Raw genomic sequence first — 17,998 nt, 5'->3', positions numbered from 1 at the left:
ACCTCTGGCTTATGGTTTACTTATCCAAGATCAATCCTATTCATAAAGATAATTTTATTAGACCCTTCACTATTAAGAAAATTAAAAAAATTAAAATTTACAAATAAGGTTAAAAGTCTGGTGTTGATGATTTTGAGTTTTGTAGAACTCACTGGCACATAATTGAATTGTTGACTCCTTCCTATTTGTTATGAAGAATTTTCATAATTTAATGTGTGAAAACAAATCTTTATTGTTTTTATCCTCAAATGTAAACTTTCTATAGAGAATAAGGTTTTTTTGGAGGATTTTGTTATGCAGTATTTGTTATAGAATTGAAGGTAAAGTCTTCGGTTGAACCTTTGCTTCAATCGATCATAACTTAAGAGAAATCAGCTTTTATTCTCAATAGAAACATTCATGAAAATTCTTTAGTGGTTCATGAAATTACCAATTTGATCTATAACTTCAAAAGTAAAATATCTTATATTATATTTAAGTTTTATAATTTTTCTTGCAAGTTCATTAATTTTTCCTGCTCTTTTGCATGTCTTATCATTCAAATTCTCTCCACTAAATTCAAATATTTTTTTTATTTTTATTTATAAGATGTTAGTTTAAAATCGGTCATATAATATATAGTGATAATACTATCTTTCGTTTGAAAGCTTCTCCTTGATCTTGTGCTAATGTGTTGAGAATCCTTCACAAACCTTACAAGTATTATCAATTTGAAAATTAACATTCATAAATTTGATATTTTCTTTTCTAAATTTACTAGTATAAATGTTAAAAAATATATATATAAATATTTAACTAGTCTTAATATTAAACTTCACAAATCTACTCATAAACCAATGCAAATCAAATTGAAAGTAAATTAGCCAATTGGAAAAGCTCTCTGCTTTGAATGCTTAATACATTTTAAACAAAATATCTTATTTTATTAAGAAATTGTTAGGGGACAAAGGCGATATTCATAAGTTGTTGCACCTACTTGTCAAAGACTTACATATTACCTAAAAATGCCTTGTCTTGCAAAATTAAAGCATTAAGAGCTTTTTGAACTATGAATATACTATTTAGAACAAGTCTGCTGGTGAGTTCAGTTCTCTTTGGAACATTCAATTTTCTAAAAGGGACAATTAGAGTTTGAATTTTTTCTTGAATGTTGTTGGACAACTTGGAAGGGCCTATCTATCTATATATGATGTTCATTGGGGATGGAAACTCTACTCATATATGGGAGGACAGTTGGTTTTTGACATCCCATTATTGTAAAAACAAACTTTCATCTATTATCTTGTCGATGGCATTTTCCTGGGGAGGGAAAAGATGGCATTTTTGGGGAGAATGACGATGCTTGTGGAGGAGGGATGCCACGAGGTTTCGAGACGGAACAAGTAGCATCGCTTGCCTGTGGTGGTGTTCCAGGGCTGAGATGTCGGGACGAAGCGACGATGACGCACACTGCCTCGCGGGTTCCTGTAGCTTTTTGTGGAAAACCGTCATGGGAGGGCTTCCGCGACAGGTGGCAGCGCTGGTGTGTTGCGTCAAGTCATGAGAGCGGGAATTAACGGCCCAATAGGGTCGGGTTCGATGAATCTGAACCCGGTTGGACCACGACAAGTCATATTCTTCTTATAAGCAATGCTCGATTCCCCCTCGTCGTTTCCCGTGGAATTCTTTTTAAGCGCCTCTCCTCCCTCGTAAATCGGCGCCTCGCCTTGCGCTCGTCGGCCGTACCATCGCTGCTCCTCCCCCGCGCACTCGTCCTCTTGAACCCTAACTTAAATTCCCCTCCCTTCGATCGCCTGCGAGCGGCCTCCTTACCGATGGCGTCCTCTTCCTCCTCTGGGAGCGACCGGGACGACGCCTTTGACGCGGACATGGAGGCACTGCGCAGGGCCTGCATGCTCACCGGCGCTGACCCCTCCAACGTAGGCGGTGCTGGATCCGATTCCGAATCAGAATCCGGACCGGAGAGCGGCGGGACCGACGATGCCGGCCTCCTCCGCCGCATGCGGGAGCGGTTCTCTTCGCCCTCCCCGGCTCTGAATTCCTTGCCTTTTAACAAGCCCTCGAGTACTCTCCCGCAGGAGTCTGATCGTGAGGATGATTTCGAAACCCTTCGTGCAGTCCAGAAGAGGTTTAAGCAGTTCGAGAGCGGTACGCTTCCTGCCCTTCTGATCGTTTGTGGCTGGATTGCTTGTGTTCTATCTTTGAAGTCTTGAATATTTGATACTTGAATGAATGCGTTGGTGCATAGCTGAGCTTTTTTTTAATCTGATTATTATAGTAGGGTTTTTTTAAAACAAATTTTACATGCGTTTGCCCGATGGCTCAATATAATATGTAGATTTTCTACGAGTAAGGACAAGTATTAAGGAGAACGGGGATTGGAATCCACCCCATCAAATGAATACTTTTAGTATGAGAACCAAATGAACTAATGACAATTATTCTTTTGTTAATTTCAGTACAACTCTGACCAATTAGACTAAACAAATGTATTATGATGAATTTTAAGATAGATGTATCTTTCAACTTTTTACACGATAGAATTATTCAAAGGAATGCTTACTTCCTGTTAGGGGTGTAAAATGATATGAAATGGGCCAAATTCAGCATTGATCTTTCTGATTGGTAATTGGATTTGCTGGATTGAAAATACAATTCCTAATTTTTTTTCTTGAGTCTTCATTTTGCTAGCTAATTGGTGCTATTCTCAGTTTTCATCCTCTCTTTAGAAGCCCAAATGTCTATTGTTGATCCTTAATAATTCTATTGCAATCATTGCTTCTTTATTGAAGTAGCTGCAATTTTTGTTCAATTTGAGCCAACATGGATGGGTCTTTTTATAATTCTGGAGTAACTAGATTCAAGAAGATCCATCTTCTTTCATCTATCGACCCTTTGTGACACCCTAAGGTTTAGTCCCACATCGGAAGCAAGTGCTTAATCGGTCTACTATCGTTAATTTGGGTTTAGGTATTTTGGACCAGTAATTCGGTCTCAACAGGTTAATGGGTCAGAACCTATCTGATCAGGACTTAACAAATGGTATTAGAGGTGACTTAGCATTTAGTATAGTGAGGGCCCCAAGTAGGAAAGTCCTATCCATAGACAAGGTTAGAGGATATTTTATAATGCGGAGCCACCAAATTTAGTTCCACATCTTAAGTTGATGAAGAATTGGATAGACTTATTGTGGGTTTCATTTGATTATGGACAGCTGGTCCTCGAGAATAGATTGGAATGCCCCCAATTTAATCCCACATCTTAAGTTGATGAATTGAATGGATTAATAAGGGTTTGATTCTGGGCTTGTAATGCGCTAATTTAGTCCCACATCTTAAGTTGATGAAGAATTGAATGGACTTATATGGGTTTTATTTGATTACTAACAGCTGGTCCTCGATGAGGATGGATTGTAATGCCCCAATTTAATCCCATATTAAGTTGATGAAGAATTGAATGGATTTATAAGGGTTTGATTCTGAACTTGTAATGCCCTAATTTAGTCCCACATCTTAAGTGGGTGAAGAATTGAATGGATCTATAAGGGTTTAATAAATGTACTGACACCCTTGATCATATACCTTCCAGGGTACTAGATAGGTAGGCCTTATTGTTTTCTACTCTCTTCTAGGTGTTTATGATTTATTTAGATTTGTTAATGCCTGGCTCATTAAAATGAAAAAAAGAGCTTGATGAAAAATAAACCTTGTTTTGAATGAAATGATTCTCTTGAGCTGTTTGGACACTGACCTAGCAGACACTTGGCTATAAACTCTGCAACTTAGACCATCAATTAAAAAAAAAAACTTCAATCTGATTCAACATAATTCAGGAGGATATCAGTTAGTGCAAACTCTGATAAATTAGAAGCATCTGACACTGGACATGTTCCGCATCTGACACTCGATGAGGATGGATTGTAATGCCCCAATTTAATCCCATATTAAGTTGATGAAGAATTGAATGGATTTATAAGGGTTTGATTCTGAACTTGTAATGCCCTAATTTAGTCCCACATCTTAAGTGGGTGAAGAATTGAATGGATCTATAAGGGTTTAATAAATGTACTGACACCCTTGATCATATACCTTCCAGGGTACTAGATAGGTAGGCCTTATTGTTTTCTACTCTCTTCTAGGTGTTTATGATTTATTTAGATTTGTTAATGCCTGGTTCATTAAAATGAAAAAAAGAGCTTGATGAAAAATAAACCTTGTTTTGAATGAAATGATTCTCTTGAGCTGTTTGGACACTGACCTAGCAGACACTTGGCTGTAAACTCTGCAACTTAGACCATCAATTAAAAAAAAAAAAACTTCAATCTGATTCAACATAATTCAGGAGGATATCAGTTAGTGCAAACTCTGATAAATTAGAAGCATCTGACACTGGACATGTTCCGCATATGACACTACATGATGCGGCACATATGTTTGGCATCATATTGTCAAAACTTTAATCCCTCTGGTAACAAACTGTTTCTCATTATCAAGAAAATAACTCATTGCCAACTGTCTTGAGGACAAGAGATGCCAACTGTCTTGAGGACAAGAGATGGGAAATTAACTATTTGGTTATTAGCTTATGATTGTGGTCTCTTTGAAAATTCCTGGTGTCACCAATCAGTTCCGCTCGTACTTATATAAGATTTAGTTACATCGAACAAATAAAATAATGTTGGTTATGAGGCAGTCATTTCCGAGCTACTATTAAAGAACAAGTTTTGTTAGATTGATTACAAAACAGGTGGCTCGAACTCCACCTGAAGTGGAAAACTTTCTTATTGATCCTTCTTATTGTTTTTTTTTCTAATTTTCTTCTGTTATGTTCTTCTTTTCTTGTCTCTCTTGGCTTGATAATCAATTTTCCACTTTATGGTTGTTAGCGTTGATAGTTTTTTTTTTCGTTCTTGTTAGACATGTCATTAATTCTTCGTTTAGATCTTTCCAGGCTTCCATACAATATGTTAAGAGATCTTTACATGTTTTATACTGGAGTCACTGTTATTTTTATTTGTTCTTGCAGATTCTCTGAGGAAGAAGCCTGGAAAACTTCTAGAAGAACCTGAGATAGCTGTTGGTATTGATGTGTGTGGGCCTGAAACTCCTAATAGATCCACAGAATTGAGCAAAGAGCTTGGCTACAGTTATAATGAATCACACACCCTAGAGCACGAAGAATGCAATTCAATTGTTAGGGATTTGATGCATCCTAAGTTCCCAAAGTCTGCTCAGAATTTTGTTGATGCTCTCAAGAAGAACAGGTCATGTCAGAAACTTATTAGGAGGAAGCTGATAGAAATTGAAGCAAAGATTGAAAAAAATAAAGAACTGAAAGAACGTATCAAATGTCTTATGAACTTTCAGGTTGCCTGCAAAAGGAAAGTGATGAATGTTTTATGTCAAAGGAAGGACCCTCGTGTTAAGTTAATATCTGTGAAGAAACCTACATCTGAAAATTCTTCAAAGGTATAGAGATTCTTATATTTGATACTTCAACTCTCTGTTTTGACACAAATTGAAAATTACTTAGACTTGTGTACATATATGTACATGTTTGGTTTATATATTCCTCGTGTATTATATCTATAACATGTGCCTATGTACACTCTTAGATTTTATATGGGACCTTACAGTGCACATCTGCATATACAGAGTTATGCCTATCTGTTTAGGGTCATTCAAAAAGCTCTGTTTTCATGAAGAGTTTGTATTCAAGCTCAGGCCCAGCTCAGGCCCAGCTCAGGCCCAGCTCAGGCTAGGCCCATTGAAAAGATTAAAGAGGCAAATTTGAACGAGAATTATATATTTGTATGGTTAACGAGCCAATTTACACAAGCCCATGATTACTCGGTCTCACTCAAGTTGGCCTTGATCCAACAATATTTGTATCTCATGTATATGGGATCTAACTATGGCTGCTTCTTAGGGCTCATGACTTAGTTCTACTTCAATTTTGCTTGATGAGTTTGATTCAATGATTAGAATTTCCCCTCAGACCAGTATAAAATGAACTTTAAGACATTTGCTGTCTTCTATTTCTGAGGAGTGCTTGTGGTGGCTCTAATGCCTCTCTTCTTCCAATGTGGGAGAGTAAGTTGGCTTATTGTGCACTCCACCAGTAAGACCTCTTGACCATCATCTTCAAGCCCCCTTCCTTGGACACTGGTATAATTGTAGCTCTAACCTCGATTGCAATGTCATTCTGACCTTAAAACAACATTGTCACCATGGATGATTGGTCCTTCCTTCCCTCCTTTTGCTATCCTGATCCTTGCTTTCTTGATCTAAGTTTTGGTCCTCTTTAAATGAAAGCTGCTCTGTTCCTTTGCAACGGTGCTTGCCAATGAAAGGAAAGCTGTTTAATATACTTTCTCTATTTTTCTTTCATCATGCTAAGAAGGATATGTGTGTTTCTGCATGAAGGATTACTGTTGAGTACATCTTGAACTTGAGTTGTGAATCTTTGATGATTTTGGTTGATCATAATTATCTGTGATATATATTTGGATTATGCTTTACTTTGCTCATTGTTTGGCTCGTTTACACCCTATTTGTTCATGTACAAGCACATGGAAACACACTTTTATTTTTCAGATTTATCTCTCCTTTTTAAGCATTACATAACATGCACACTAGACTCTTACAATGGGACTTGAACCCCTGATCTATTGAACTGTGCAAACGCTTTGAACACTTGGATGTCTCCTCACTGACAGTGAAACATTTATAGGCCCGAATTCCAATGTATGCACATTAAAACCAAAGTAATCATGCAAAGCAGAGATCTAATCTACTATTGGCTGTTTTAGTGTGATAGGAATGAACAAGCACACTTCATGTTCATTTGCAATATTTATGGTTATTTGCTTAATGCTTCACAAAGAAGTTATATGGTGGTTATAACCGATGTACATGCAAGGCAGAGATCTAATCTACTATTGGCTGTTTTAATGAGATAGGAGTGAACAAGCATACTTCATGTTCATTTGCAATATTTATGGTTATTTGCTTCACAAAGAAGTTATATGGTGGGTATAACTGATGTACATATCCGTAAAAAACCTCAATATATATAATTCAGTTGAGTGAAAGACATGATCATCAGTGTGAAATTCTAATATGTATGAGTTGGTAAATGTTAGAGTTAAATATAGAGTCTTTTGTTATAGAGCTTCATAAATATTTTGGCATAATTGCATGTATCTTCTTCTTTTGTACCAGTTCAAGTTCTGGTGCGTGCATGTTCACGAGGTTGTGTTAACTAGCTGACAGCATAAGCTTTGCCATATCTTTTATGAAAATGGATCTCTTCTGATTTTGGCTAAATCATCATTCAGAATGTGAGGTATCTTCATCCATATTTCTGAAAATCAATGTAATTTATGCTTAGAAGGTCAACAACAAAAGCTTATATATATTTTATTTCACAGAAAGGGAATATATTGAGATATAGAGAGGAGGACCTGCACATGTTTTTCTGACTAACACATGAAATCTTCAAAATGTTTGTTACATAGTTCAAGGAGATTTGCGTTTTTTAGTACCCAAAGCCATTTGTTGGTTTACAGTTTTATATGTGGGCTGCCATTGGCATTGTTGGTTATGTAGATTGTTAAAAAGTTGACCAGTGCATTATAAGTTTGTGATTTCAATTTTAGATGACTGTTTCTTACTTCCTTATGCTGTCTGTTTAAATCTGCGTAGGTGCAGAATTTGCATAATAGGAGAAGTATGATAAAAACATTGCTTAGAATAGTTACTGGTAGGTATTTAAGTACCAGCTGGACTGGTATGCCTTGAATGGTAGTCACCAGTCCAACTAAGTATCTATATTGAAATATATATCAATCTGAAATCTATGTTTAAATTCTTGGTTACTGGTAACTTATATATATGAGTGCATTTCTATGATTATTTTTGGGACCTCTTCCATTAAGATTAAAATGATGTATCCTTTTTTTTTTTTTATGAAATGAAAAGTGTCCTTTCAGAAATTAATAAGCATTTTCTTTTTGTAAATAAAAAAATTTCTGGGGAACACTATGGTTATGATTATTGCTTTTTGTGTGCTGTCACAAATGAATGAAAAAAAAATGCTTGAAACCTTAAGCAGAGATTAGACAGAACTGGACTGTATTGTCATTAATTATCCTGCATATATCTTGTTTTATCTTATATTGATTTCTTATTTATAAAACATAAATTACCACAACTTCCATGAAGTTGTGGTATAGGTGCTACCGTAATAAATTTCTGATGTACTGGTTTATGCACCATTGTGTTTTATCCATGTGAATGTTTATTTGGTCAATCTTCATGCAGTCAGTTCTTTCTCTGGTTACTAGTCTTTTCTTTTACATCATTATTGGTTTTGTAGAATTTAATAGAACCCAATGCCCATTAGCTAAGAGAGCATTTGGCTATTTGCAGACTACTTTGAAGAAGCTTCCCGCCTTACATTTTGGTCCAGGTGAAAACTCTCATATTTTAAGATGTAGAATGGTACTTGAAAGATTCCCTGTCTCACTATGTAAGCAACCATGGTCAAAGACTGAGAAAGAAAATCTTGCAAAGGGAATAAAGCAACAGTACCAAGAGATGTTGATTTTGAACTCGATGAATATGGAAAGGTATGTATTTGCTTTGTGGAAGTCTTTCTTCCTATTTTCGTTATATGCTTTATGCTTTGGTGATTTCCAAGCTACAAGAAGGCTTTTAACCAAAGTATTATGCTGGTTAAAAGTTTACTGATAAATTTTCATCTGAATAACTTTATTTTTTAAGGCTTATTTTACCTGATTTTTTTTTTATTCTTATGCCACATGCAGTGATGAAGAGGGTATTACAGACTCAAGCATAATGTCTGCAACAACATTAAGTGATCTTGAGTTCACGCCTGAAAAAATTCGATCTTTCATGCCTTTGGTAAATTGGAATCGGCTGGCTTCCATGTATGTCATGGGCCGTTCTGGTACAGAATGTGAGGCAAGGTAAAGTTTTATTTAAATGTGTTTTATAATATCACTTATACATATTAATTTTTATCCTTTTGTTATGCCAATCATAATTTACCTTTCTGTTGATTAGTGTTTCTGCGTCCTTCTAGGTTATTTGTTTGTTACTTGTACAATTTGCTAATCTTATTTAGACAACTTAATAGCTTCAAACTATGGAATCAAATTTTGATTGTATCAGTTGGTGCAGACCAATATTTTCTGGTTCACTTAAGAACAGGACCAGACCGGACATGAATAGCACAGCTTAGGATACCATCCATTATATTGGTATCATATCAGCCAGTTCTTGATAAAGGTTGCACTCCTTGCTTTGAACATTGTTTTTCTTCACACTGCATAGGGCAGTCTGACTTGAAAATATTTACCATAGTTGATTTTTCCATTCTATTTCATTCCCTTGCCTCAACACATTCCACTATCAAACTCAAGTAGAAATATGACTGACAACTACCTGCATTAATTTACTTAAAGTTGTAATTCCTTTACATCTACTTATTGATGGTATTTAACCACCAAGACTGTATCGATAAGCTTCTTGTATTAATTTATTTGGTAGCTGACATGATTTTTTCGGAAACAGGTAAAGAAAACTAAGGTCAATATTTAAAAATTGAACATATATATAAGAATTGTTGTACCATCCAAAATGGTGTGAAATGGGCAGTACGTAGCGGTCCGGGCTTGGGCTGGTATACAGACCACCCCCATTTTTGACAATATTGTCCAATTCAACAAAAATAAAAAATTGAAAATAGCAGTGGGGCTCGTCCAACTCGATATTAAGAAAAGGAAAAACCTAAAATAGGAATCACAAGCTCTCTTCTCACGGTTAAGCTGCTGTCACCATTGCTATCACTATTTCATGGCGTCGTTGCTGCCGCTGCTATTTCTCAATGCTGTTGCTTCATGATGCCGATGCCGATGCCACCGCCATTGCTTCGCGATGCCGTGATCACAGTGTTCCTCCTTCCTAGGTACACTCCCACCTCTGCTGCTCCTCTTCTATCTTTTTCTTCCTTTGCCTCCTCCACTGCTTCTTCCTTCTTCTTCCTCCTCCACCGCTTCCTCCTCTTCCTCGACTCACCCTTCCTCCTCTCCTTTTTCTTCCTCTTCAAAATGTCAATACATACTGGTGTACTAACTACTAACACACGATATGCCGATACTAATCAGTATACTAGTCGACATATCACCGAAACGAGTCCGATACATGAAACGGTGATCCTTGTATATATATATATATAATGTGGCATTCACAATTATGGTTTTATGATTAAGGTGCCAAAGAGAAGTATGAGTATGAAAATGGAAATATCATAGTTCAAAAAATGGAAATGAAATGAATATGTGGAAATATTTTTATTATAAGTTGCATGATCATGTTCATTTAAGTTTTAACGAAAGAAATTAATAACTAAAATGTATAATTATGTGCACTTGTATGTATACAATCACTAATATGTATACCTTAAAGATCGCAAGCTTTAGCTTGTATATGTAGCCCGAGGCGAGGGGAAGGTGGCATGGACAACAAATGCTGGTATGATCACAGTGCAAATGAGCAACAACCTCGTAGCTCCCCTTCCTCCTTCAATCTTTCCACCTCATTTTATTCTCCTTCTCTGAATTGGCTCATGGCTACAATTCCATCAATATTGATGGATAAAATTAGATTTCAGAATTGGATGGAATCAACTTTGAATCATCAGAATGGGCTGATTTTTTCCTCAAAAATTGGCTAATGCCTGCAAATTCTGATTAACTCCAACCATTTTTCAGTGATTTGGTATTATACTGAGAATTAGGATTCTTTGACTTGGTGTAGCTTATCCCAGTCCAATTGGCTTAGTCTGGATTGAAATTGATTTGCTTTGTAATTTATTGGAAAGCTTGAACATCTAAGTTGGCGGAGAAGGTTAATCGCCATCCTTGAGTTCATTTCCTATTTGTGCTCTTTCTTCCGTATGCATGTCTAACTTAAGACAGTCTTAAGTGTTATGCAATGAAGTACAACACTGGCCTGAACTTGAAATTAGATGAAGGTCTGATACATGAATAATTATTTTCCCCGTGTAACATTGTTCAATGGATTGTTATGACAGTAGATTAGTCTTTCTTTTTTCAAAGAATTTTACTTGCAGCAATCCTTATTACTTGTTACAAAAATTTATCCACTAAATGGTATTGACATTTTGTTGAATATTGATTTATGTGATGTTGGTTTTGGATCATGACGACATTGTTCACTAGTATATCAAGTTAGTTTAATTACAATTAGTGAAGGGCCAATCTTTGTAAAAGTCAGATGCATGTGTATCAATTTGGCCCTCATGACATTGTAAATAAGGTGGACTTGGGTTCCATAGCCGGGAATTGACACTATAAATTTTGAGACAGATTCATTATTGCTATGATTTTGGATTAGTGGATTGTAATGGTTGCTAAATGAAGCTAAGTAGAGCCAAGAATTCTTTTACCGGACTTCATTGTACATCATGTTTGAATCTGAAACTCTTTGATCTGTAGCTGATCGACCATTCCAATTCATAGTTTTTTATGGTGACGTCTTTATTTTTGGGTGCCTGTTTTATTTCTCAGAATTGCCTTGTCATTCTCAAGAGTGAAGGCACTTTAATCTTTCTCATTCATTTTATCTTTTCCTTAGGTGGTTAAACTGTGAAGATCCGATGATTAATCACAGTCCTTGGACAGTAATGGAGGATAAGAAGCTTTTGTTTATTGTTCAACAAAGGGGCATTTACAATTGGATAGATATTTCAATTCTATTGGGCACACACAGAACACCATTTCAATGTTTATTACGTTATCAACGGAGTCTAAATCCTCATATTCTGAAAAAGGAGTGGACAGAAGAAGATGATGTGAAGCTTTCTGCGGCTGTCGAGAACTATGGTGATAATAAGTGGCAGTTCATAGCTTCTTGTCTAGAAGGCCGTACAGGTCCTCAGTGTTCTAATAGGTAAAGTCAAAATTTTCATTTAAAATTTTTCTAAATCTCTTATTCTTTTTTAGTTTTGCTTATAGGAGAACCATAAACTACTATTTGATCATTCTTAAACTTGTTTTTTTATGTATTATTTATTATGCACCAGATTTTTTTAGCAATTTGTCCTAAGTTTTTGGGTTTAATTGATGCTCTTTTGTTGATTATTTGGATAGCTAGTTAACTTGTTAGAGAAACAATGTCTTGTAGACCGTTAACAAATGACATTTACAAACTTGTTGATCCAAAAACATTAGCCTAGGAGCCTAAGACGATAAATGAAATATTATATTCTCAAAGTATTTTAATATATGCATATAGAGGAAACATTAAGAAATATTAATGGCATAGGTATGCTGTATTTGATCAGTAATATAAAGCTATCAAAGCAGGTGAACTTTTTGTATATTAATCTAATATCATCTGTTTCAAGTTTCACCCATTTAATGACTAGTGAAGTCGTTTAGTTTGTACTTTCATGTATCAATGCTTTTTATACTGTTATTTTGTGTTAATTTGGTGGACACACAAAATATATCTGAATATTTTTTATTTAACATAGTAGATCATATATTATTGAGTTGATCACTAGTTTGGAGCCTCTGTGAATGATTTTTATATGGTAGGATTGAGACCTCAATTCTCCCGATAGTACTCCAGATTAATTCTATAATATAACATAAGTTGAATAAATTCTGATAATCTGATGTTAAATATGATCTACTATGTATTAGTTGAGCGGAAGATCTTTAAGATAAGTATACACAATATCAGCATAAACAAGGTAATAGTATCTGTCAGTCCGGCAATTCCATCTTATGATTCATACCTTGCATATGCAATGACAAAGTTGTTTTTTTTCTTTTTTTTTTCTTGCAGTTGCTGATACTTGATAGCATACTAACAGCTTGTATTATAAGAATGCTGCTTCCTGTAAGAGGATGGTATATGCATTAAATACTTATTTACTGGATTGCTGCAACAGCTCCTATATCCACTAGGAGGGTTACTAGCATGGTTCACCTTATCAGTCTGTATCGGTGTACCAATCAGCTGTCAGTACGGTACGTACCGAGCTATACCAAGCCATATTGAGTGTACCAACATATAGTACATGAGGGTGTACTGATGTACTACCCATACCAGTCTCCTGTTGGATTAGTGTATACCACCTGTACCAAGTGGTATGTCGCAGTACGGTGAACCTTGGTTACTAGTGCTTTGAGCATACTCTTGGTAGTTACAATAATAACAACAACAAAGTCATAAGTCCCAACTATTTGGGGTTGACTATATGGATATTTTGCCTTGGTAGTTATGAAAATTGTTGTTGATCTAGATGGTTGACGTGGTTAGGTTAGGCACACTAAGTGCTTTTTTCTGTGCTGTTTGGCACTAATGCTTTTATTGGGGGCTGGTGATGATACAACTGGAATATGATTTTCCAGCAAGTGCAGTAGTGACAGAGTGGGTACCAAGAGTTTATAAGGATGCAACTATTGATAGAACAGTATGATATATGATTTAATTACCTGAATTTAACTTCTGTTTTGAATAGCATTAAAAGGAAAATGAATCAAATTGCAAATTTTACTGGAGTCTGCTGAAAGAACCTCATATAAATGTATTGTTGTTTAAATAAAAACTGTGATAAAAAATCAAAATTTTTATTCATCATTCTGGAAATGTATGTTGTTTGGTTTTGGTAGAGTTCTTGTTATTAGTCTATTACTCAATCACTTTTACATGATAATTTTCTTTCATGATGCCTCATAACATATGGGCTTGATTTTTTTAGAAAGAATAACCAGGTCAATCAAGCCTCCTTACTAAATCCTAGTGGTAATAGGTGTAGATTTTTTTTTATTTCTTTATTTCTATTTTTGGATTGATCATAATTAGACAGTCCCATTAATCTGAACTTCAAAGAATTGACAAAACCACATACCAGCAGTTGGTTAATCCTGTACATTCTCTCCCTTTATTTGTTCCTCTTTTTAGATAGCAACATTTGATAACTCAGTTTTTGGAGCACGAGCAAATGAGGCTGTTGTGCCCACCACATCAACATTTTTGTCTTTGGTGTTTGAAGATAAACATGGAAAGCTGTGCATGACAGCTTTCTACTCTTCTTGAGGTTCAAGATTGATTTCATGGGGGCCAATGTGTTTGTTGTTGACAAGTTATGAATGATGAATCCTATCATGATGATTTATTTTCCTACAATGACATCAGCATCTTTCCCCAAAATGTTCAAAAGGAAAGGTGTAGCAAAGTTAAAGAACATGAGTGAGGCAACATGGTCTGTGGCCACCTTGGAGACAACTTGGACTAGAGGGGTGTAAAAATGGAGCAACTGGAGCTTGCTTAACCCAGTCCTAATCAAGTTCAAAAGGAAGAGGGCAAATCAAGCTTCTTTACTTTAAATGGTCACTATTTTTGGTTGATCATTTGGGAAGTCTTGGGAGTCCAGTTTTGTCTATGTATTTCCTAATATGATTGTGATATAGGTTAGAAAAGATTTTTAAGAAGTCATATTAGGAGAGTCATAGAGGTCTCTTTTATTGATGGGATTTTGGAAGACACAAGTTTATCGTAAAAGGCAAGTTCCCCACAAGTTATCTAGCAGTTGTAAGCTCTTGAAGCATGCTTGAGAACTTAATCAATATGCAATTAAAATAAGATCCATTTGAAGTATTTAACCTTTTCTTTATTATTTAACTTAATCTATTATTGATTTGGGAGATCTTTTCTCCTTGTATTATAGAGTAAACTACATGCATTATTTTTAGTCACTGAAAGAGAGATTTTTTACTAGATCTTATTAAGAGGATTTCACTATTTGACTCAAGGGTTGGTGTTGTTTTCCTTTTCTTTATGATAACACCACTTTTCCATCTCAGCCACATTAACTTTTTGTAAAGGTTATAATTGTTGTATACTTGTATACTCATCTGCAGTCTTCAAATGGTTGAACACTACAGATTGTAGTTGGTGTCTTATTTTCATCTGTTTAAACAAAATTTATGATCACACTGTTGCAGGTGGAAAAAAACCCTTAACCCTGAGAGGAAGAAAGTAGGTAGGTGGTCTGTGGACGAGGATAAACAGCTAAAAGTAGCAGTTATGCTCTTTGGGGCCAAGAACTGGAACAAGATAGCTTGGTTTGCACCTGGTCGGACACAAGTCCAATGTCGAGAAAGGTAGCAGTGTTGTTGTTTTTACCTGCAGATAAGTATAATTTATTATGTCAAGGTGATTCCAAGTAGCTTTATTCTGGTGGCAGGTGGCTTAACTGTTTAGATCCAGCTTTAAATTTAAATCCATGGACTGCAGAAGAGGATGCCAAGTTGTTGGATGCAATAGCAGTTCATGGAAATTGTTGGTCTAAAATTGCTGCTTGCATACCTCCACGCACTGATAACCAATGCAGGAGGTATTGTCACCATCATTTATTGCTTAAAAGAGTTTTTATGTTTGGGCAGCCCATGGCTGTGATGTGTATCTTTAGTAATTAATTTACTTCTGAGTTTAAGATAATACTTCAAACTGTGGGTGTACAGGAGATGGAAGATTCTGCTTCCAGAAGAAGTGAAATTGCTTCAAGCTGCGGCACAGATAAAGAAGACTGCACTTATATCCAACTTTGTAGACCGAGAAAGTGAGCGACCAGCAATTGGTCCAAATGACTTTACATCAATCGTTAATTCTACTATATCTGAAAAAACTGATTATGTGGAAGCTAGGAAGAAAAAGCTAAGGTACTATTCTTTAGATATACATAAGTATTCTTTGAATTTTGTCGCCATTCCTTTGTGCTTAGTTCTTGATCATATATTATTAAGCCTTGATGATTTTGGGTAAATTCACCTTGAAGATCTTATTATCTGACTGAGTTCTCATTTTTAACCTTTTTTTTCTAATGCCCACCTTGACAGTGATCATCAGCCAAAGAAGTCCAAAGCTAAGTCCAGAAGAGTCATTAAAGAAAATTCAATGGAGGATCAGGATATAAATAATTTTACTGATACTGTTCCTGCTGACTTGGCTCATCTACCAAGCACAGAATCTAATTCCACTGAGCATCTTGGTATCTGCAGATCAGGGAATAAAAGATCAAGGTATTATCAATTAAGACACTGGACTCTATGGTCACAATTTGTATATGATTCCGTTTGTACTTATATATTATTCTAGATCCTCATCCTGTATTTATCTTTTGTTTATTTTATCAAGGTCTAGTGATAAAAGACCAAGAAAATCAAGAGTTAAATCCGGAAGTCATCTTAAAGAAAATTCAACAAAGGATTGCATGATAAATACTTCATCCGATATAGCTCCAGCCGGCATGTCACTTACAACTGCTGTAAACTCGGCTTCTACAGAAGGTGTGTGCATTGGCAGGACAACGGATATAACATTGAGGTTTGTGGATCAAAATACTGAACATCAGGTGGTGGAGTCAAATTATCATCCTTTAAGTTGTGGAATTTATATGTTACATTGTCCTTTTTACAGTGAAAATCAACAAAGTACTGACAGACATTTAGTACCGGATACAAGTGCTGACAATTCTGCTACAGAGAGCATCAGTTGCTGGAGTAAAAGAGCCAAAAGGTGACGAGGATAAAATATTTAGCAATAATTTCTGATGTAGCATCTTGTATAGTTTTAACTACATTAATTTTCCAAAAAAGGTCTCTGGCATAACTGAGTATTGCTCAACATCTTGAATGCTCTAGTATTAATGAAAAAGGGGTTCATTTCTGATTTTGAGTCATTTTGTTTTCAATGACTTGCAAAAAGGAAGCACGAACAATTAAAAAGTGGGGCATTAGAAACTACTGCTGGTGGAACTGTTGGTGACAGTCTACTGGTTTCTGAGACAGATTATTCTGCCATCATTACTAATCACAGTCAGAGGGCAAGAAATACCAAATCAAGGTAGTTTTCTCTAAGCATTCCTAGCTTTCTGTTTTTCATTGATAAATATTAAATTTAGCTTATCATCTTCTCGGCTATAACCTCCTAAAATGCAGAGGACCTGGAGCAAATGATCAAAGGGGGAATTCTTGGTAAGTAATCCTCAAATATCATTTTCTTCTCGGAAGATTGTTGTTAGATTGCCACTCAAATCTTTTTGGTGCATCAATTGTCTTGTCCAGTGAAAACGTAAGCAGAAAAAATAAGATGCAGTGCAAAGGAACTCCCAGAACTATGTATGTTGGTGATGTTGATGATTCATCTCTTCTCATGGCATTTAATAAGAAAGAAAAAAGAAAAGGAGAAAATATGGTGTTTGAAGAGAACACACAAGCTGCTGAGGATCCATTTAAGACGATAGCTATATGTTGTGGTGGTGGTGATGATGATGATGATGATTCATCTCTTCTTGCCACATTTTATAAGAAAGCAAAAAGAAAACAGAAATGTATAGTTACCAAAGAGAACACACAGGCTGCCAAATAAATTGCAGCAACCAAGTGAAAACACAGAGATGTTAGGACATTTTGAAAGAGATGAATGCAAGTATTCATTCAGCTGTGCATCCATTAATTGCTTAATAATATTTTATGGTCAGCTGAGGCAGCTTTGGTGAAGCCTGCTAGTCTTTGATAAGAGGAGTGTTTCTGTTTATAAATGAAATGGATAAGATGGCATTGGATGAAGTGCTAACTTTTTGCTGATGAGAATTGGTCCTAGATTATCTGCAATTTTGTACTGACATGATACCAGGATTAAATGATCTCGGCTACTTGACGATCATGCCCACCGTAGCAGAATCTTATTCAGTATCATCACAGAAATGACCAAGATTATTCTTTTCTGTGCCCTCTCAGGTATGGCAAACCTTAAGCCTTCTCTTTTGGCCCTTTGCATATAAATGATGCAAAGCTTCAGCCTAATCCATGTCATTGCAGGTCTACTGATATTAGTTGTGCTGTCTTAAACAAATGGGAAACCAGGTGGGAATT

The 17,998-nt window shown here is 35.7% G+C and overlaps 1 protein-coding gene across 1 annotated transcript; it reads left to right on the top strand.

Annotated features, from left to right (window-relative positions):
* Nucleotides 1-1,707: 1,707 nt before the first annotated feature.
* On the top strand, nt 1,708-17,563 carry LOC135586699 (uncharacterized). The gene is made up of 14 exons (XM_065167844.1): nt 1,708-2,148; nt 5,026-5,468; nt 8,433-8,632; nt 8,831-8,992; nt 11,685-11,999; nt 15,068-15,226; nt 15,310-15,459; nt 15,587-15,784; nt 15,962-16,144; nt 16,260-16,448; nt 16,542-16,640; nt 16,830-16,967; nt 17,063-17,098; nt 17,189-17,563. The coding sequence occupies exons 1-14, from the start codon at nt 1,815-1,817 to the stop codon at nt 17,490-17,492; spliced, it is 2,910 nt and encodes a 969-aa protein (XP_065023916.1). The 5' UTR covers nt 1,708-1,814; the 3' UTR covers nt 17,493-17,563.
* Nucleotides 17,564-17,998: the final 435 nt, after the last annotated feature.

Source organism: Musa acuminata, chromosome BXJ3-9 (genome assembly GCF_036884655.1).
Source record: "Musa acuminata AAA Group cultivar baxijiao chromosome BXJ3-9, Cavendish_Baxijiao_AAA, whole genome shotgun sequence".
Taxonomy (NCBI): Eukaryota; Viridiplantae; Streptophyta; class Magnoliopsida; order Zingiberales; family Musaceae; genus Musa; species Musa acuminata.
The sequence above is the reverse complement of the archived record's forward strand: the minus strand, read 5'-3'. Positions and strand labels throughout refer to the sequence as shown.